Here is a 21,169-nt window from a genome sequence, read left to right as displayed (position 1 = left end):
CGTTCAAAAGCTAAAAAGGGGTTTTAAGTTGGTTTTGACCAACATAAAGCCCATCCAAACGGGCTCATTATCACTATGGACCATAAATCATTTTGTCAAACAACAATAGAAAATGAAATATGCTGCAAAACTATCTTTTCCTACGCGCATACGTGTGGATTTTTTTTGATTTCCACTCGATATTGGATACTCACTCTCGGTTGCGTACAATAGACCTTTGTGATCGGATCCTTCCCCAGACCCTGCGCATAGCGAGAGCTTTAATGCACCGGACACTCTGGGGCTCAATTGATCTAACATCATACTGCGTAAGCCAAATTAAAAGGAGAAAAGTATTTCCTATTAAAAATTATTCTCATTCCTGAGACTCAAACTCGAGACCCCTGATTAAAGTGGAGGGCAAAAAAAGAGTATTTGATATAGCATATGTTTATTTTCCTTTTCATATTTTGTGCAACACAGAGAGCATTACCATTCTACTACTACTACAATAGTGATGTTAGAACAAAGCTTGCTTGATTATTTTTTTTAATACCTATAATCTCTCACCAACAAAAATACGAAAGAACGCTGCCTACCAAAGCATATCTTATCTAGGAAAACATACCTTTATTTCCGTGCCTTCCAGCTACTTTCTCCTAATATGATTTTACGGTTCTATGAAATATATACACGAATGATTTCGGAATTATAACTAGAACCATCCCTTTTCTAGATCTACCACACATCAATAATCCGACCCCAACCACCTTAGGTAGTTTTAGATGAGTTTCTTTTGAAGTAAATACCCGACCAAGATTTAGACAGATAGATTTAGACAGATGAAAAGAAATACTCTAGCATTTCAAGACAAAAAAAGAGTTATACAACATTTCCAGTGTTAACATGTAACAAGAAGTACATGTTCAAGGTACCATCAAATTGATTGAAAATACATGTGTTATTACCTTGACAAAATCAATGGTGAATGCAACTGTAGTTTCCTATTCACACCTTGTGAAGGAAAAGAAAAATATAAATATTGAACTCTGTGGAACCAACTTGTAATCTTTTTATTTACGATGACTATCGATATCGGACATTATCTTGGGTAATTTGCTCTTCTTCTGTTGATATTTGGCAAGTGAATACCACACACCCCCAGCTGTGTTGATCACTAAACCAGTGACATTCAAAGCATGCACTTCTACTCCTCCCAACATGACAAATCCAAGTGTCTGTAAATGAACAAGGAAAAATTTGAAGTGAAACATAGGACTCTGACAATCGTGGTAGTTAAAGAAATAAAAGAAAACTGTAAGATGTACACATACCGTAGATCCAACTCCCTTGAGGACTCCGACAATTGTGGTAGTTAAAGCCGAGTTAACAATGGTGCACAAGAACATCGTATAGTTCAAGATGATGCCCATCACCAATGAAAGAATAAGAATCGCAAGAAATGATATTGAACTACTCTGTTCATGGGGAAAAAAGGCCAGTTTAGAACCACAAAATTTCATTAAGCCAAGGTGAGATTCAAATTTTTTTCATTCAATATTACAACAACAACAACAACCCAGTGAAATCCCACATCGTGGGGTCTGGGGAGGGTAAAGTGTACGCAGACCTGACTCCTACCAATGTAGGACGGCTGTTTTCGAAAGACCCTCGGCTCAACAGAAGCATAGGAAAAAAAGGTCAGACAAGAATATTAAAAGTAGGAAAGTAGATAACGGAAGAGTTCCAAACAATAGTATAATCAAAGCACCAAAAAACAGTAGATATCGTCAAATAATAGCATAAATACCATAAATAACATAAGATAACATAACATACATAACATAAATAACATAAATCAGAGTACAAGAAATCATAGTGCGTTAATACGCCTACGGATAAGGGGGAATAATGTCACTATGTACTAGCCTTCTACCCTGATTCTAATGAGATGAACAATTTCTTTTCCAGATTTTGCACATAGTATATCGAACAAGCAACTCAATTAGATTCCTTTTTTCCAGCCTGATCTCACCATACAGGAGTTCCAGAGGAAAATTAATCAATTGAACAGGAGGCAGATTCCAGGCCCCCAAGTGATACACTTGTTTAAGGAGATCGTGAAAAGGAGGGGCTGACGGATGCATAAATGCCCACAAGAAGCAAAAGTATGTTGAAGGCAATATCATGTCTCAACTCTCACGGAACCAGTAGCAATGCAGTTCTCCAATTTGGAACCACCTACTGCTACACTGCCTGTTTTTCATTTGTCATTACTATGAAAGCTCACAATGTTCATAAATCAAGGATGGGAATCTCCACAAAGACATGCATACAAAGGGGAAAAAAAGAGATGAAAGAAAGGAGGATCATGGAGCAGGGAATGGTAGGACGAGTAGATGGAAAGTCATTCTGAGCTGATATCAGTGTGAGGATTTTGCTCCCATTAATTCTATAACTCCAAGCACTATCCCATTCTGATGAAATCTAAGTGGATGAAAGGAAAAGTAGACACAGAAATTACAACACACACAAGTGAAATTCCCAGATGAAGCATCTCCCACTAGTGTAAATAAACTTCTGCACAAACTCAGCTCAATTCAACCTCTAACGAAAAATGATCATCCAGAGCAGATCCATGGAGTATTCATTTATTTGAATCAACTTTATAGATGATAAAGTACCCTTTTCTATTTGATTACTAGGACTCCTATCCATAGTATGTTTCAGCATTCTCTTTCTTGTTGTTTCCTCCACATTCATGTTTGAAGCGCCTATGCGGCTGCTACAATTTTTTTTATCTACTTCTTTTGAAATATTTCTTCTTTCTTTTTTTCCTGTTCATTATTCAAACCATGACTCTTTCTCTTCTTCTTGTAGTACGTGAGTCCCTTCTTTTATCATTGGTTTCTCTTATGCTTCTCTCTTCTACATTTATGACTCTTTAGCGAAACTCTAGACTTTAAGTATAAGGATACACAAGTATAGAGGATTCATATAGCAGATCTCAACTAGGAAAAGTATAGTTAATCCATTTCAGAAAAGAAACCAGTTGGCAATATCTCAATTTTTCTATTTTTGTAACAGGGATGTCTGAGTCAATGCACACATCTTACCTAATCTACGGTGTACCCGCTACCTCGTACATGCACATATGCTGAGCAACTGCCCACCAAATCTTAGACATACGGTGAGAAATCATCTAGACTATTTTTTCCTCCGTTGGGATTTGAAATCATCTAGAATAATTTTTCTCATAGTTCATTCTAGCTTTTATTGATCATTCTAATTTATGTATTATTGATACATACTTCTGAACTATCTCTCTTTAACTTGATTGACAATAAAAGGCAATGATATTAAGTTCTCAAAATTGTCCAGTACCACTCAGGCAGTAACAACCGACTAATTTGCTTCTAAGTACGGATAAAGTACCATGTTTGACTATGCTGAATATAGCGAAGAAACTAACCTTTGCAAATAAAAGAGATAAAGAATTTGGAAATTCTCCTGTGGCTATGATGAGGAATAGCAGAAATGGCAAAGATAAAAAACTGTTGTAAAACATGATCTCAATCGACGAAAGCCCATCCTCTGCTCCTGACTTCTCAACCAACACAAGGTACATGGTCTGTAAATGAAACAAGGGCATGTAACTAAGACATATTTATAATTTAATAATCTCTATAAGTGAAAAGATACATGCAACAAAAAGCACTAAATGATAAAAACAAGGGAAGACCTGGAAGAAAACAGAAATAAAGGCCAAACTGTATCCAAAAAGATCAAAGGAAAAATCTCCAAGAGCTGCGATAAGAACTCCGGCAGCAATAAGTAATACGGAAAGTGTTACCTGTAATAAGACAGAAAATCCCATTAGTGGGTTTACCGTACCAACCTTACTCAAACTTTTTATCATTGACACACTAGAGGTGGTGCCACTTAGTACATGGACGGTAGGCCATAGTAGATGGACATAGCTTTCTCATCAATCAACGATACATCAATTTGGCATCTGTAGGGAAGAATATATATTAGTAAACAAAAAATCAAGTCTAGTGCCTTATTATTGAGTCAAATTCTACGTCGGAATGGATGTCGGAATGAATGCCCTCCTTCTCCAACTTTTCCTATGTCAGCTACTATTTTGTCAGAGACCAATTATCCTGTATCTTAAGAGGGGGGTAGAAGAAGTGCACTAGCCAACTAGTTTCATGGTGAACACACTAAATTGTTTACCTCGTGAATACATTAGAATCGAGGTTAATGATAGTGGCTTAGGCATCGAGTAAGGGTCAAATGATGACAGTTACGTTAGCTAAAGGGGATCCATCTTTACCCAAATTGATAATTCTCCAAACTAATCTTCTGACTGCATTTTGTTATTTGCATTAGCTTAATTTTAACTGTTTGAGCTGATAGAATAGTCAATGGTAAGGTCGAAAGTCAATACAACCGTTGGATTAGTCCCACTAGCAAGAAACTCTTCACTTACTTGAAATCCCTATCCCTTAGGGTATGAGCCTGACTTTTTAGCCGGTTATCTTACATCGAGCAATTTAGGCAATATCATCCACATAGTAGACTAAGGGGTCGTTTGGTTTGAATACAAGTTATGATGGGATAAGTTATGCTGGGATTATTTCTTATTGATTGTTTGGTTTGTTGTATTCAAAATAATATTCATTGCATAAATTTTGAGAACAAGTTGTTTGGTTTATTGTATAGTCTATTTTTTTAATTAAAAAATATATATAATTAATATAAAAATAAGGAGTAGTGAAGATTGTATATGTTATTATACATGGTATTAAAAATAATGTGAATATACATGAATGTGAAAAGTGATGTATAAAAATGGTTTAAAGGGATATTTTTGTCATTTTCTCTATTTTATCCCGGGATACTTATTATACCACCCAAGAGGAGGGATAACTTATCCTGGTATTAATTATCAATCCCGGGATAAGTTATCCCGGACTTGCCAACCAAACGACAAATTAAGTGGCACTATACTTTAATCCCGGGACTATTTGTTGTTATCCTTCACACCAAACGACCCCTAAGGAAAAATGTTACCTCTATGTGATTTTCACTTCTCCAAAATTTACCAAAGCCACAAATCGACTAACTATTAGTATAAAGCTTCCACTCGGTGTCCTCACATCGAGGAATGAAACCAAAAGACTCAAACAAAAGAAGATAAGAAAACTAAAATGCAGAATCAGATAACTGTTGTTTACAAATATGTATAAACATTTGGATTCTCTTAATTATAGTGACGAGTGCACAAACTTCTGTGTAGAAGTTACGGAAAGCAGAAACAAAAGTAACAACGTAAGTCGAGACAGTCTATCAATTTAAGTATACTGCCACTGCCAGGCATACAATAGCTAATTGTATAAGAAAATCAGAGTTCTATGTTTCCACACTACCAGAGTCCAAACTTTATCAAATTCCAAATAAAATACAGTAAAGTTACAGTATATACAGAGGTCAAAAGATATAACATCATCAAGAGAATCGCCGATCTATCATGGCAACAAGCAACATGGAGTGCACTTAAAAATGAAGTTACTCTATCCTACTAGTACGAAAACAGGTAGATATCTCTGATGATTATGCCTAAGACATCTTAATGACTAACCTGAGTTGTAGGTCTACCCTTTCCAGTAAAGAATCCAGCTACTAGTACAGCAAGTGGTGTAAGCCTTTTGATGGCAATGTACATAGGAATATTTACTCCTTTCAAGCTTGCTAAAGCAAATCCCACATTCGCATTGTAGAACAACGAAACTGGGAAAAGTCTTTTCGCGGTCTCTGCATTTAATTCTCTGGCTTTTGTGTATCCCATGACTCTACCAAAGTGTATGAGCAAAGCTGTTGCTATTTGCTAATAACAGTGTGTAGACCAGCAAACAAGGAAAAAAGGGAAGAACAAAAGAAACACAAGTCAACAGTTAGCAAGATATAGGACTAGAAAATAGAAATCCAATGTGTGTTGTGTGTATTCAGCATACTGATAAGTCATGTCAGTGTACCTGGACTGAGAGAAGCGTCATTGAGTGGGCATATTGCATGATCACTGCCTTGTTGATGAAAACCATAGCCATTGATGCAATGCCATAGGAGAATGCAGCAAATAAACTGCTATATAATACATGTGTTCTGTTAGTCAATAAGTTCCTAGAAACCATATACAATGATATAACTTTAAACAGACAAGAGATGGTTGGTCTTCTCTTCTGTACAAGACACTCACTTCCAACCAAGAGGTAGCAGGTTAATTTGTTCAAGTCACAAAAAGGGAGAAAAGAGGAAAAAGCCATTGTCAGCCTATGGGTTGCAATAAGGTTTATCATATAAAAGATGCTATAACTCCAAACAACATGATCATCATATACTTCTATATTCTCACACTTAAGTAGCATTTTCGTTCTAAGATTGCAAAGAGTAGAATGGTACTATTCTTGATTCCCTGATCATTTGGTCTTCCTAATATATATTGCTTTCTAAAAGGATGTAAGGACATGTTTACCTCCATATATACACTCCTTTTTCACTAGGCTATATAAAACTCTACGAGCCTATCATGCATTCCTGTTGGGGTGTGAAAGATATACGAGTCCCTCAAAACCACAAAGCTTTTGGGAAGAGTGGTATAGTGGAGAAGAAATGTGTAACTCAGTGAACTAAAATAGATGATGTTCCATTCTTTTTGCTTAATTCTTGCAGAAATTTAAACAGATTTCAGAAACATTCGCTTCATTCTTTAGTCATCAACAGAAGTGCTGCTTAATCAGCCATTTCAAATTTTGCTTTCTGCAAGTTGCCACGAGATTCAGTGGATGCAATTTATGAGGAAACTCAAACTACCCAACAAGGCAAAAATGTAGAAAGCAAACAACAAAGCTAACATACAACAAGGAGAACTCATAATTTACTTGCATGCAACAACAACAACAATAACATACCCAGTGTAATCCCATAAGTGGGATTTGGGGAGAGTGGAGTGTATGCAGACCTTACCCTACCTTGGGAGGTAGAGAGGTTGTTTCCGATAGACCCTCGGCTCAAGGAAAAGCATATTAAGGCAGATCAAAAAAGAAACAACGGAACTGAAGAAATCATGGCAAAATCCTATAGAAAGCATGACAAAGCATTTTGAAAAAAAGAACACTAAAACTACAACAAAATAGTACGATGATCAAAGTACAAGAGACTAGCAGAAATCGAAGCACAAGTAACTACAAGAGAAATACTATGACTACAAGTATCAAAGAATGCATACTCTCCATAAGAAATTTACTTGCATGCAAGTAACTAAAATAATTTAGTTTAATTGAAAGAAAACGAACCTCAAATAAGGACTTGCATCCATAATCTCCATTTGTCCCACGAACAAAAAGGAAAGAATCCTTCAATAACAGAAAATCTTTGAACCTCAAAGACAGTCTATCACTTACTTCATTGACAAGTCCTTTATTTACAAAAATAATAATCTGCAATTGAATCAAGAAATTAGAAAAGAACACCCAAACTGATATAAAAGCCAAAAAGTATCCTATGCACTCCAAATCTGCTAACCAAATCAATCTCTGCTTAAGATGTCTCAATTTGATCTCAAATACAGCTTTCAATTAACTCAAGAACAAATCTTTTGCACAAAATTTTATCGAAATCTCTATAACTAAAGCACGAAATTGGAAAATGAAAAACACCCAGATAAAGAAAAACTCAAAAGCACAATCCCACTTCAGATACAGCTATAAATTAACTCAAAAACAAATCTTTTGCACCAAAATTTACTTAAATCCCTAAAATTGAAGCACGAAATTGGAAAACGAAAAACACCCAGGTAAAGAAAAACTCAAAAAAGCACAATCCCACTCAAAAACAAATCTTTTGCACGAAAAAATTACTGAAATCCCTGAAATTGAAACACGAAAATGGAAAAAAGAAGAACACCCAGATAAACTTCAGTTGCAGCTTTCAATTAACTCAAGAACAAATCTTTTGCATATCGAAATCTCTATAATTAAAGCACGAGATTGGAAAGTGAAAAACACCCAGATAAAGAAAAACCCAAAAGCACAATACCCACTTCCCAAAACAGTAAATCAAGTCACCTGCTTTTCCCACTTTTTTTGATCAAGGGAAAGGAAAAGAAAATACGATATGGAGTGTAGAGAGTGTTAAGTGTGTGGAAGAAACTTGGAATTTGGTGTAAAAATGAAGGAAAGAAAAGAGGATCTTTTATTATTATTTTTTGTTTGTTGATGGTGACCATAGGCCATTTTTATCGGCAGCTCAAAGAAAAGGAAATGTGCCGGAATTTGCGGTTTGGAGGTTGACTCCAAATGTGCTGTTATTTTTTCTTTTTCCAACTTTACTAACCCTGGAAAAATAATCAAAATTGGTTAAAATTATTCCTCATCTTATCCTGAATGGCTTTATTCTTAGTTATATACTATTTGGTAGTATATTCACAAATTCAACGTTGTTCTTATTTAGCCAACACTCAATCCTATGTGATAATACAAATTTAATCATCTTTTTGTGGAACTTATCATTCAGCTTTCGTGACATATTCTTATCACACATGGTCCGAAAATGAGCCTTCATTTCGCTCATGCTTCAGTATAGTGTGCGGCATCCTCGTTAATCTCTCAATTACCTTGTATTATGGACCCAATATACTTGAAAATGCTTTTCATCAATTTTCATTTTCACCTCTGCCTCACATATTATGTCATTGAACTTACACTATAAATACTCAATTTTAGCCCTACTTAACCTAAAACCTTTAGATTCTAAAGTATATCTCTAAGGTTTTAGTTTCTCATTAACTCCTCTACGAGTCTCGCCAATTAATAATTCATCATCAAAACAAACTAAAATGAGCTTAGGATTGAACCCTACAATCCCATCATGTCCGAAAAATATATTGAGTCTCCTTCTATTCGGGTCTTGACGCCATCATATATGTCTTTCATTGCATAATATAAGTCACTAGTATACCTCTAGACTCCATACATTTTCATAGAACCTTTCTGAGAACTTTATCGTATGTTTTTTTTCAAATCGATAAATTATACCATAATATAAATATTAATTATATACTCTATTTGATATTACAAAATGTATAACTAATACATAGCAAATCATAGTATTATTAATATTAATATTACTAATATCATCATTATTAATCAATATTACTAATGCAGAAAAAATTCCTTTAGATAAGATATACCTTCAGAGCTCACACTTTTCAGCTACAATGGCAGTGTCGCCTATAGCCAGTCTCAACTCTAAGCTTTCACTTCCTTCAGGTTCCTCAATCTCCCCTTTTTCAAAATACGATTTTTTTTCTTTTGGGATTTTTGCATAAATTAGCCGGTCAGATTTACTATTTACTTTTTCTAGTATATAAATTATTGGCTAAATTTAGTTTAAGTAATTGATTGGCTGCGGCTATTTAGATTAATTCTTCCTTATTTTTATGTATTTTGGGTTTTAATCTTTTAGAATTTCTCCAGGAAAGCAGCAACAGCAGTCCAAATTTACAGGCCAATCAGTGGTAAAGTTCCTTAATTTTTCTTAATTAAGCTAAATAAATTCCTCATGTATGTAACAATTGTTTGGAATTTTTTTGATAAAGAGAGCAATACCTATACGCATATTAACGGTGGGGAAGAATCGGTCACAAGGAGTGCAGTTAATAGTTGATGAATATATGAAGAAACTCAAGAATTATTGTAGTGTTGATGATGTTCGTATCAAGTCTAATCCCAAAAATGCACGGTATGTTGAAATATTGTTGATTTTTACGGGTAGAGTTGGTGTGTTTCAATTGGAAAATTGGTGATAATTTGTGAGTTATGATCTTTGTGTTGAACACTAGATGTGATGTTAATAGTAACTTCACTTAGGCATTAAGTTGTTGATGTGATTGGCAGAGTTACCTAGTACATGTTGTTGTTGTTGCGAGGTGTCAGGTATCCGTGTGATTAATCGAGGCATGTGAAAGTTGGATAGGATACCACAGTTATCAAAGAATGGACCTTTCAATAGAACAACTATAGGGTCGGCTATATGAATCCTTACTGACCATGTTTTCATTTAATTTCATCTCAGATTATTTTTTTGTTTCTTCAAAGTTTTATAGGGTCGACTATATGAATCCTCACTGACCATGTTTTCATTTAATTTCATCTCAGATTATTTTTTTGTTTCTTCAAAGTTGGTATATTTCAATTGGAAATTGGTAATAATTTGTGAGTAATGATATTTATGTTGAGCACTAGATGTAGTGGTTAGGCATTAAGATGTTGGAGTGATTGGACCTTCCAATAAAATAACTACTATGTGTCAATCTCAAACAAGTTGAGATCGGCTATATGAATGTTCTTCGTTTAAATTCATACTAGAAATACTCGGTATGTTGAAATTCTATCCTTTGTTTTTGGTTGTTGCAAAGTTGGTATATTTCAATTGGAAATTGGTGATAATTTGTGAATTGTGGTCTGTGTTGAACACGAGATGTAGTGGTCCATTTTTACCTAGGCATTAAGATGTTGAAGTGATTGAACCTTCCAACAAAACAACTCTCAATCCCAAACAAGTTGGGTCAGCTATATATATCCTCACTAACCATGTTATTCATTTAATTTCATCCCAGAAATGCTCCAACAACACTAACATACCCAGTGTAACCCCACTTGTGGGGTCAAGGAAGGGTATGATGTATGTAAACCTTACCCCTACCTTTATAGGGTAGAGAGACTGTTTTCGATAACCCTCGGCTCAAAATCCCAGAAATGCTTGGTGTGTTGAAATTTCTGCCCTTTTTGTTTTTGTTTTTGCAAAGTCGGTATATTTCAATTGGAATTTGGTGATAATTTGAGGATTCTAGAAGGCTGAACAAACTAAATGTAGTGGTCTATTTCAAGACATTAAGATGTTGAAGGTGAGTGGACCTTCCAACAAAACAACAATGCCTCTGTTCCAAACATACTGAGATTGGCTATATGAATCCTCATTGACCATGTTCTTCATCTAAATTCATCCCAAAAATGCTTAGTGTGTTTAAATTCTGTCTCTTTTTTTTTGGTTGGCAAAGTTAGTATATTTCAATTGGAAATTGGTGATAATTTGTGGGTTCTGGTCTTTTGGTTGACCACTAGATGTAGTGGTTCTTCTCATTTAGGCTTTAAGAACTTGGAATGATCGCACCCTCCTAAAAGAAATTAAATAATTAGGTGGTTGTTTGATGATTTCATATCATAAAATTGAGTTGTTTACAGATATTCCAATGTCCCTACTGGAATCCATGACATTGCGTTGTATCTATCATGGATGGCATGTAACAACAACTTACCTTGTGTGACCCCACAAGTGGGGTTTGGAGAGGATGGGGTGTACGCAGACCTTACCCTTTAACTTACCTTGTGTGAGGTAGAGAGGTTGTTTCCAATAAGACCCTCGGCTCAAGACATGGATGAGATGCATGTCCCAGCTGCTTTTGGTTTTCGTCGCTGTTTTGTTTTAGTATTCGTTCAAAAAAACTGAGATTACAAATTTGTTAAGAATTTAAACAGTTTAATCAGGGAAGATTAAGCAGGGATGATATGCCAAAACTTGAAAGGAAGAAAAGTATGAGGCTGGAAAGCTTCCTGCTGATGAACGAAACAGAACTGAAAGTCAAATCTTTAATATTGGGCTGATTTGCGCACCAGTATGCTATGATCTAAATTAGTACATATTCTTGACAAAAATCAGCATTTAGATTATTCTTTAAGAGCTTGTTTTTTTCATTTGAAACAGTGATGTAGTGGCTCAAATTGAACATGAGGACATTGCTGTTATGGGCCTCATCAGGCCTGATGAATGGGTAAGCGCTTCAGAAGTATTTAGATAATAAAGATTACCTTCTCACCTTATTTTTTTCTATAGGAAGTCTCTCACCGTCCTAATCTGTTAAAAACCAGGTTGTAATGTTGGATGAGCGTGGTCATGATGTGGGATCTGAGCAGATGGCTTCTTTAATTGGGGATGCTGGAAACAAGGTGAGTGATGCACCATCATGGCAGACAGTAAATCTCCCTTGAGAAATGAAAGTTCTTTCCTGAAATGACCTTGCACATTTTGAAGTCATCACTGGGAAGGGGATCTACGCGCAAAAAACAAACTGTAGAATTTTTGAATGATTTTTCTCCTGTCTTGTAGGGAGCATCAAGCTTACTCTTTTGCATAGGTGGACCTTATGGACATGGGAGACAATTGCGAGAGAGAGCTAACATATCAGTCAAATTGTCATCCTTAGTCTTGAACCATGAGATTGCCTTAGTTGTACTGATAGAGCAACTTTACAGGTGAGACACTGGAACAAATTATTATTCTTTTGAAGTGCCGATGCCTCTAACCCCTCCCCCGGTCCCTCATTTATGTTGGTAAAAAGATTTCAGTGTTGTGAAGATTGTTGAGAATATAGTTTGACAACTTGATGTATTCATGCATCCTAGTCGCTCTGTAAAAGCAAACATCTATTCTCTGCCCCTCTCCGTATTAGACACTGTCTGAGATAGGATTATTTTAATCAAGCAAAAGCTTCCCAGAAACGAGATTCGATGACATATATTCTACAACTTTGGTGGACAGTGTGCTAAAAATGTCTAGCCACCTAATTCCTCCCTTACCTTCTTAATAGTTTCCTTTCATCCATTTATGTAGGAAGTGTCTTGGCATTAATCTTTTTCACCCAAATCTGATTGTTTATCTATATCATGTCCATACATGAATTTCCAGTATCTTAATAGATGCATTGTTCTGAATATTTTGACAGAGGGTGGACCATTCTTAAAGGACAGAAATACCATCACTAGACATTGATGTCTAAACCATGATAAACCAATACAGATACAGGTAGTACTTCTGCCTAAATATTCAAACTTCTATTCTATTCCGTCTTGGTGCCTTGTAATTTAAGTTTAATAGATCGGATCTTAACATATGTGATATATTGGCCTTGAGTAATGAGTATGGAGAGTAATAGTTTAATTACTTTTTTTAAAAAAAAAAAGAGCTTTATTACCCGCTGTGCTTCAGTATTTCAAGTAAAATAATTAGCAAACATTTCACATGCATTAGCATCTCATACCCTTGCAAACCGCCATGTTCTTAACTGAGGCATGTAAGATGTACTTTTGCTGCTTAGAATCAATAGTATTGAAATAACTTTAGGCCAACTTAATGCAAACAGTGACAAAGATGAAACTAAGTTTCATCAACTTAATTTCTTAAATTATGTCCACAGGTTATCCTGATCATGAAGTTGGATGTCTTTGGCTTCAAGCCTGTCAAAGTCTCCTAATGCAGTTGGAATTATTGCCTTTATTAGTATATTCATTTTGATAGTTTTCCTGATCAAACTATAACTTAACATCCATCAAATGGAGTCGATAATTCATTGTCTAATTTTTTCAGGATTTCTATTTCTTGGAATTGGAAGAAGGAATTGAAATGACTTCCAAATTTCATTCAACCATCATCAGAGCAACTAAACTCAAGTTTGGAATGCCTTTTGAGGATGACCTTGTCCCCCATTTATAGATGTTGGATGTGCCTAACCACCTGCCTAAAGAGAAGGAGGTGGTTGAGATTTGAGAAGTGAGCAGAACGTCATTCTTAGATCTTAAGAGTCTGTTGAGGTCATGACACGTCGAAATAATTGATGTTTCACTTGGTTTATTGTGTGGTTTGTGAAGCCAGATGGTACTTCTATCGTGATGGCGTGTCATGCCACGTTGGTTGACTGGTGCATCACGTCACACCTCATGACGCGCCTGTCCAGGCCTAATGTTGGGATGTTGACAAGCCTGGCCCAGACATATTTTAGCCACCACAATGATCTAATTCATTATGCCATCTTCACTATTTCTAATGAATGGAGTAAGGTTTGTGTATTTATATCCTTTTTGAGTCTTTGGAGACCAAGTTAGACAAGTATTGTTTCTTTTGATTAGATATTTATTCATTTGATTGAAACATTTGCCAAACCAATTTACAAAAGACACTTTTGTGGACCAAACCATATTTTTAATCTTGTTAGAAGTTAAAATGGAATATAGAGTAATTTTCACTTGATGTCTTACATATAGGAGTAATTTATTTTGCATCTCATATTGCCATTTATCATATGGTAACTTTTGCAAATCTCACCAATGCTTTTGTTTCTTGTTCTTTAGGGATGACCAAGTGATATCTAAAATAACTCTTCTATACTGTATTATGATTAGCATTTTGGTTTTCCTCCATAAGCCGTAAAACCTCAGGCATGTTCCAATTGAGGTTGATGTGTATAACTAAAGGAGTAACATATCTTATGTGATTAACTTACCTATCTAATAAAAGTTTGCGAACATGCCCCAAAAAAATTCACAATTTAAATTGAAAGTGTCAGATAGGAACACTTTATCATGCATTCAGGTACTCAATTGGAACAAGCTGTAGTCAAGTGTCTAAATAAAATTTAAGGGCACGTCAATATATTAAGCCAAAAATTTGACATGAAAAAGAAATGGATTATTGTCAACCTTCAAAAGGGAAAAGAAAGGCTCATCTTAGTTCCTGTAAACAATCTTCTCATACTCATATATAAAATATATGATGAACTTACAACAAGTAAGCTACTCATCAAATTTCATTAAATCATAATAACTCAAGAATCCATGTTCAAACTGGGCCCAAAGACATCTGGCTTGTTAGTATCTCAGCTCAACTCATTATCCTACCCCCACCCCTCTAGCTTCCTAGTCTAAGTTTAGTGGAAAAGAAAAAACACAAGAGATACTTATAAGAAACAGATAACTAGATTGATCAGGTCAAAAAGAGCAAAACTTCCATCTTCCTAAAGATCTCTAGATCATTTCTTTTGTCAGGAGTCTGCAGCAACAGCAGCTATAGCTTCTGGCAAGGGGAGGATTTTCACAGGCGAAATGTGGGATTTGAGTGGAATTTGGGAAGGACTAAGTAACATCTTCTCCTTAGGAACAGATTCCGCGATTCCCAGAACTTTGCGCACTTCATTTGCTAGCTCTATGATGTAGTCGTCTTCGTGACTAATGTCATGTAAAGCCTTCTCCATTTTGAATATGTATTCCTGATTATTTCCGCAGGGACCGGAGGCAGTAGCAATTTGCCTGAAAATGGATGATGAAAAATTAAGATATACTGAAAATGTTGTATCTCAGAGCAAAGATAAGATAGCAGAACCATGATCCTTACCTAGCCATCTCTTCCAGTGGAGCAGGACCAAGATAATACTTATTATTTACTTTGTCAGGAGTGGATGTAAACCTGAAATAGATATTTGAGTTAATTCAATGAATATTTAACTAAATCTTTACCATTTTTGAGTTCTTTGATTAGCGTATTATTTGAGCCGAGGGTTTTTCAAAAACCACCTCTTTACCTCCACGCAGTAGGGGTAAGGTCTGCGTACAATAGACCTCTCCATGGAATCTCACTGGGTATGTTGTTGTTGTGTTCTTTGATTATCTTGTTTTTAGTGCTTTATTGGATTATGCATAAAGGGAAATTAGTAAGATTTACAAATAGTATGGAAGCCAAAGAACTTACACTATCACTCCAGTTAAGGCAGGATGTAAGGAGTCTTCTTCCTGAAATAGAAAGAAGGAAACATTTTCCAGTTAGCCAAGTGAGCAATTCTATGTTAAGTACACAAATCTACGTCATTTCCCTTTTGTGCAGAGCTTTAGTAAACTTCAAAATGTTATCGACTTACAGTGAAGAAGTCCACCAAGGTCTTGCTATCATACTCGCACTCTCTTCTTTCTAAATACTGTAAAGGGAAAAAAGAAACTTCCAGGATCAATGTTTCAGACTCTGATGGAGTAAATGTGATATTGATCAGAGGATATGTAACAAAAGTGTAATGCTAAGTCCCCAGAGACAACATAGTCTAACCAAAAACATATACTGTGAAAACATTATAGAGGAGTCAAAGAAGAGCCAATGTACCTCCATTGCCGCCTTCTCTTTTTCAGGTCCTCCTCTCACACAATAAGCAGCACCCCACTAAAAGAAAATGCACAGATAAGTTAAATTGCGTCGAGGAACAGCTATGAATCAATAAAAATATTTACTTTAAGAATTTCACTTCTATACATGGAAAGAGTAAACAAAATCAGGTCAACTAAAAGATAACTAAGCCGCACTAAAAGACAACTATAGTCGCCTGAAATAACAGCTAGAACTAATTTCCTAATTGCCTAACACAAGTTATTCAACATATTAGGCTGCATATGGAGAAAGAGTTGACACTAAGGGTGTGTTCTGTATGGAGGAAAATATTTTCTGGAAAATGTTTTCCAATTGTTCGAGAATGTAGTCTATGGATTTCTATAACAAAGGAAAGCCTCCTACCCCTAATACTATGCCTTTTGATTGAAACAAGTACTCCCATGTTTGGTTGGACAACTTTTTTGGAAACATTTTCTCTAGGAAAACAAATTACTGAAAAATGAGAAAAATGACTTCCTTAACGAATATAGGGAAAACAAGTTACATAAGTGACATTCTAAGTTCATTATCTCCTCCCCATCCACCCAATGCCACCAATCCCGAGTCCCCACCCCTGAAGACCCACTCCCCACCTAGTCCCACCTCCATAGTGGTTTGCAAAGTTACATATAAATATTTTTGGGATGATATTTTTTTGCTTTACTTATCAAACACTAAAAAAAATAAGAAACTCACTTGTTTTCTGGGAAAACATTTTTCCTCATACCAAACACACCCTAAAGAAGGTAATAGATGCTAATATTCCACTTACACAAATGGCTCCTTCACTTTCATCCAAAGTGCAGGTTCTTGCAGGTTTTTCTGGTGTACCTCTATGATCAATACAAGCTGATGATTGATGTAATCAACAAAAATCATAGAAAATTTTAGTAATTTACGTTTTAACAAACAAAAATAACAATTTTGAAGTAGCAATAAGAACATACCAAGATCAAACACGCGTCTATAATTTTTAATGTATCCAATCAATTTCTCATCATACTCAAATCCAGGGTTCCATACCAATGATCCATACCCAAAAATCCAAAACACCATGTTTCTGAATTCTTCCTCTAGTTAATATCTGCACTATTAACCATAAAAACTATTAAAAATGATTTTATGATGCGTTTGGTTAGAGATATTAATTAGTCAGGGATTATCCCACTATTTATGCTAAAATGGTATATCGGATCCATGTGATAACTTTATCTATCTCATCCCCATATCAAACAACACGAGATAAGGTGGAATATCACATAATCAAGTAAATTAGTCCAGAAATTATGATAATTTAGTCCACGTACCAAACAATCCTTACATTGCAAAACACCAGAGAAAAAAAGGTCAAATCAGTTTATTCTGGCAAAAGAGGGTTAACAACAAGAGAACAGTACAAGTATTGCAGCTCAATGTACAACATGATGAAGCACAAACTTGTAGGAAACTCAAAGGGATTCATAAAATTGCTAAAAGAAGATGAATACCCAGAAAAGAAAAAAAAACTAAAAAATGGGGGAAAATGGAAATAGATTAAACACTTACCAATAAAATCTTGTTATGTTCACAAATCAATGAAAAGGCAATGCCTTTACAAAAAATTGCCTCTTTTGCTCCACAACTTCTTCAGAGAAAAATAAAATTTGTGAGGGTTTCGAAATAGATAAATCTTATATGGAATTAAGAAGAGAGAAATAGAGAGCAATGTGGGTATTTTTCTCTCTTTCTCTCTCTTTTGTGTGTGTCGTTTATGGAGATGAGAATAAACTATTTATAGACTCTAATATATTCATACCACCATAAATTTATTTAACGGAATGGTTAAAAGCACACATAAAGTATCTCTGTATTTTCAGTTTTATACTTGAACTATCAAGTGTGTCGTGTGCGAGTTTTCAAATGAACTATTGTCAACTATTTATCGAAACACATATCAACTATCAATTGTTCTCTTTTAGGTAGAAAAAGGGAGCAATAAATAGTTGAGGCATAATAAACAAACGTGCCATTTACTTAGCCTCATCTGATATTTATGTCTTCCAATTTTTGTGTGAATAAGTAGACACACACATCTTACTTGACATCTTATGTGGCAATTCACATACTAAACAACATCATTAGTGGCGTCCTACATATACTATGTCACGCAGGACGTCTGTGTCTACGTATTCAACTTTATTTAAGTTTAATTGTCAATTTGTGCATATCCAAAGTTGGAGGGATAGACACTAGATAAGACCAAGTTAATTGGTATATTTATATATTATGTATTGATAAATAGTTGGTGGTAGTTCTAGAAACTCCCACACGTTCAATATGAAACTCGAAAAATTGAGATACTTTAGATATATTTTTTATCATTAACTCTTTAAATTACGATCTATTTTGATTGAGCATTTGAACATATTAAAGTCTTGATTAATTCGAATTTACGTCGCGTAAAATATATTAAAGAAGACAGAGCTTCCTATGAAGATTTTTTCTCAAAATTAACTCGGAATTTCTAATTAATGATGGATGAATTCTATCCCTCCGGTCACATCAACCCTTATGGTATCAAAATATATTTTTAATGTGTTTTCCAAAATAAAAAAAAGGGGAGAAAATCCATATTGACTTTTGAAATATTCTTGTTGATATTTTTGATATAGGAATAAATTAAAGAGTAGATTATTGCACCATTGGGAGAGAAAAAAATATTTGTACTTTTACAAGTTATTCTACTTTTTGTATATATATAAAATCTACCAAAAAATATTCTATATCATTTTGTAATAACGTGTTATTTGAATTGAGAATATTTCTGAAATAATTTTTCACTTCAATAACAAAAATAAGATTAATATACATTTTACTCTCTTTAAACTTCAATCATGAAATTACACTAATATGTAGTTGTTATTTATCTGGTAACAAGTATGTTATTTCAAGATTAATGTTTGTAAAGTTCATTTTTTCTTAAAAATTATGTCATCAAAATCTAATTTTCACCTAAATTGAAGGTCATGCCAAAGAAGCCAATTTCACCTAATTTCATCTCAAAGTCATGCCTTGCACGTGGAAATAATATTTTAATTTTTCCTATGTACTAGTCTACTTTTCATTTTATTTTATTTTATTTACTATTTCAATTTTCTACTCTCTGACATTTGAGCTAGTCAACACAATCAGAGCGAAGCCGGCTATTGTTCAGGTACATTCGAATTTTCTTCGACGAAAATTTATATTATTTATATATGATAAAAATAATTTTGTATGTATATATAATAGATATCGAACACCTTCGGCAAGTTCATGTGTTTATTTCTTCAAATTTTATATGTATATATAGTAGATGTTGAACATCTTTGATAAGTTCATGTGTTTATTTCTTTAAATTTTATATATATATATATATAGTAGATATCGAACACTTTCGACAAGTTCTCTACTTCTTCAAATTTTAAACTTCTTAAATTAAAATTCTGACTCCGTGACTCAACACAACTCGTACATATGTAATGATGAAATTTTTGCATAATATGAATCAACACTACAAAATAGCCTTACCTTTTTGAGTCCACAAACATTAGTTCATTTTTGAGTCCACAAACATTAGTTCAATTCCATAAAATTGTTTTAGACTGTGAAAATGAAGGGTTTTTTTTTATAAAAAAAAAACAGGTTCATTGAATTTAGACAGATTCTGTAATTAACTCGTTTTCTGCATTTTTGGACCAGAATTTAATGCGGTGATATGGCGGGGGGGAGGGGGTAAATTTTATGAAAAAAATAATAATCTTGAACTCAAAACAAGTTGCCCAATTGATTTTAAACACTTGTTATGGTTGTTACCCGTTGAATTATTAGTATAAATATAATATTTATTTTGATTGTTACTTAAATTCTATTGTATAGTATCGTTTAAATACATCGTTAGGTAATAATGAGAAGACTTATTTTATGTAACGAACGATTTGGTGTGTTTACGTCGTTATCTTAATAATATTTTCTTCTTATTTTGTATTTACTTATTATCTAATAATTATATTTCATTTTTTACCTTATATTTTCATAGTAACTCTACCCCGTATCCTACTTTTCTTGTAAGTTTTATCATTCGACTCATGGATGAGTGACATTATATAACGACGGAGAATAATACAATCTATCCAAACATTGTATTCATTAAAACAATACAATACAATACGATATAACATACTACAATACAATATGATATATTATGAAATAATACGTAACAACTTTAGTGGTAAAAGTATAGACTTTTGAAAGACAAATACAACAACATATTCAATATAATTTTATACGTGAAGTTTGAAGAGGACACATATAGTATATGCATACTTTACTCATATTCTTTTGGGACAGAGAATATTTTTACCATAAACACTTGACTCAAGAAAATATTTTTTTCTAACAAATTTGAAACAAATGCAAGAATCAGAAGCTATGATGAAAATATTAATGAAAGGAATGAATTGACAATAAAAACAGTAAAAATAATCAAATTGAATGAAATAACAATAGAAGTAAAATTGAAGAATAGAATAATAATATAAATAAGAAAACCGATTTATCATTAGAAAGAGAGAAAACACTCAACTTGCTAGGATGGAAATAATTGAGTGGCGTGTGAAAGCTAGCAAATAAGATATCTAATGATCATGAATAAAAAGACAAATAAGAAATATATTAAAAAAATATAAATATTTAACGTGGTTTGGTCAATCGATCTAGAGATGAGCAATACTATATAAATATGAGAGCAAAAATATCGAGATAAATAATCTTACACAATTCACTCGGAATACAAAAAGGTTCACACAAATACTATTAACGTAACATTTGTTCTCACAAATCCCCCCTACACAAAACGAAAGCCTCTAAAACTAAATTCACAATGCTACCAAGTTAGAAGAAATTAGCTTCTATTTATAAAGTTATAAATTTTTTTGTACTAAAAAGAGACTAATTACATATAAAAAATTTATATTTTTCTTTTTAAAAAAAGAATTCAATTACCATAAAAAAAAACTCAGGGCAAATACTTAACACAACTATCCATAGAAAGAAAAGGGACAAGAGGTACAAAAATTGATGGCATTGC

At 34.0% G+C, this 21,169-nt stretch overlaps 3 protein-coding genes across 9 annotated transcripts; 1 reads left to right on the top strand and 2 right to left on the bottom strand.

The window, feature by feature from the left end:
• Nucleotides 1-812: 812 nt before the first annotated feature.
• Nucleotides 813-8,406, bottom strand: LOC129882401 (UDP-galactose/UDP-glucose transporter 7). Of its 2 annotated transcripts, none has more exons than XM_055956678.1 (8): nt 8,109-8,406; nt 7,338-7,481; nt 6,021-6,129; nt 5,627-5,872; nt 3,722-3,832; nt 3,452-3,610; nt 1,314-1,457; nt 813-1,217 (listed from the first exon to the last, which is right to left on the bottom strand). In XM_055956678.1, the coding sequence occupies exons 2-8, from the start codon at nt 7,367-7,369 to the stop codon at nt 1,053-1,055; spliced, it is 966 nt and encodes a 321-aa protein (XP_055812653.1). In that variant the 5' UTR covers nt 7,370-7,481; nt 8,109-8,406; the 3' UTR covers nt 813-1,052. The 2 variants fall into 2 exon arrangements, with proteins under 2 accessions (XP_055812653.1, XP_055812662.1); XM_055956687.1 differs by having other exon boundaries at nt 6,021-6,126.
• A 780-nt stretch (nt 8,407-9,186) lies between these two features.
• LOC129882371 (putative RNA methyltransferase At5g10620) lies at nt 9,187-15,460 on the top strand. 5 transcript variants are annotated; one of them, XM_055956658.1, is made up of 10 exons: nt 9,187-9,311; nt 9,519-9,559; nt 9,641-9,783; nt 11,806-11,872; nt 11,970-12,047; nt 12,208-12,353; nt 12,824-12,903; nt 13,465-13,547; nt 13,750-13,934; nt 15,156-15,460. In XM_055956658.1, the coding sequence occupies exons 1-7, from the start codon at nt 9,260-9,262 to the stop codon at nt 12,861-12,863; spliced, it is 567 nt and encodes a 188-aa protein (XP_055812633.1). In that variant the 5' UTR covers nt 9,187-9,259; the 3' UTR covers nt 12,864-12,903; nt 13,465-13,547; nt 13,750-13,934; nt 15,156-15,460. The 5 variants fall into 5 exon arrangements, with proteins under 5 accessions (XP_055812633.1, XP_055812641.1, XP_055812619.1 ...); XM_055956666.1 differs by having other exon boundaries at nt 13,746-13,934; XM_055956644.1 differs by having other exon boundaries at nt 13,465-13,647.
• On the bottom strand, nt 14,605-17,835 carry LOC129882357 (gamma-glutamylcyclotransferase 2-1-like). Of its 2 annotated transcripts, none has more exons than XM_055956623.1 (8): nt 17,608-17,835; nt 17,010-17,151; nt 16,835-16,911; nt 16,021-16,077; nt 15,785-15,841; nt 15,619-15,659; nt 15,265-15,336; nt 14,605-15,179 (listed from the first exon to the last, which is right to left on the bottom strand). In XM_055956623.1, exons 2-8 carry the CDS (start codon nt 17,116-17,118, stop codon nt 14,915-14,917), a joined length of 678 nt encoding a protein of 225 aa, XP_055812598.1. In that variant the 5' UTR covers nt 17,119-17,151; nt 17,608-17,835; the 3' UTR covers nt 14,605-14,914. The 2 variants fall into 2 exon arrangements, with proteins under 2 accessions (XP_055812598.1, XP_055812589.1); XM_055956614.1 differs by having other exon boundaries at nt 17,010-17,146.
• Between the last annotated feature and the right edge of the window lie 3,334 nt (nt 17,836-21,169).

This window comes from Solanum dulcamara, chromosome 1, assembly GCF_947179165.1.
Source record: "Solanum dulcamara chromosome 1, daSolDulc1.2, whole genome shotgun sequence".
NCBI classification, from domain to species: domain Eukaryota; kingdom Viridiplantae; phylum Streptophyta; class Magnoliopsida; order Solanales; family Solanaceae; genus Solanum; species Solanum dulcamara.
Note: the sequence above shows the minus strand (reverse complement) of the source record. Positions and strands in the feature narration are given on the sequence as shown.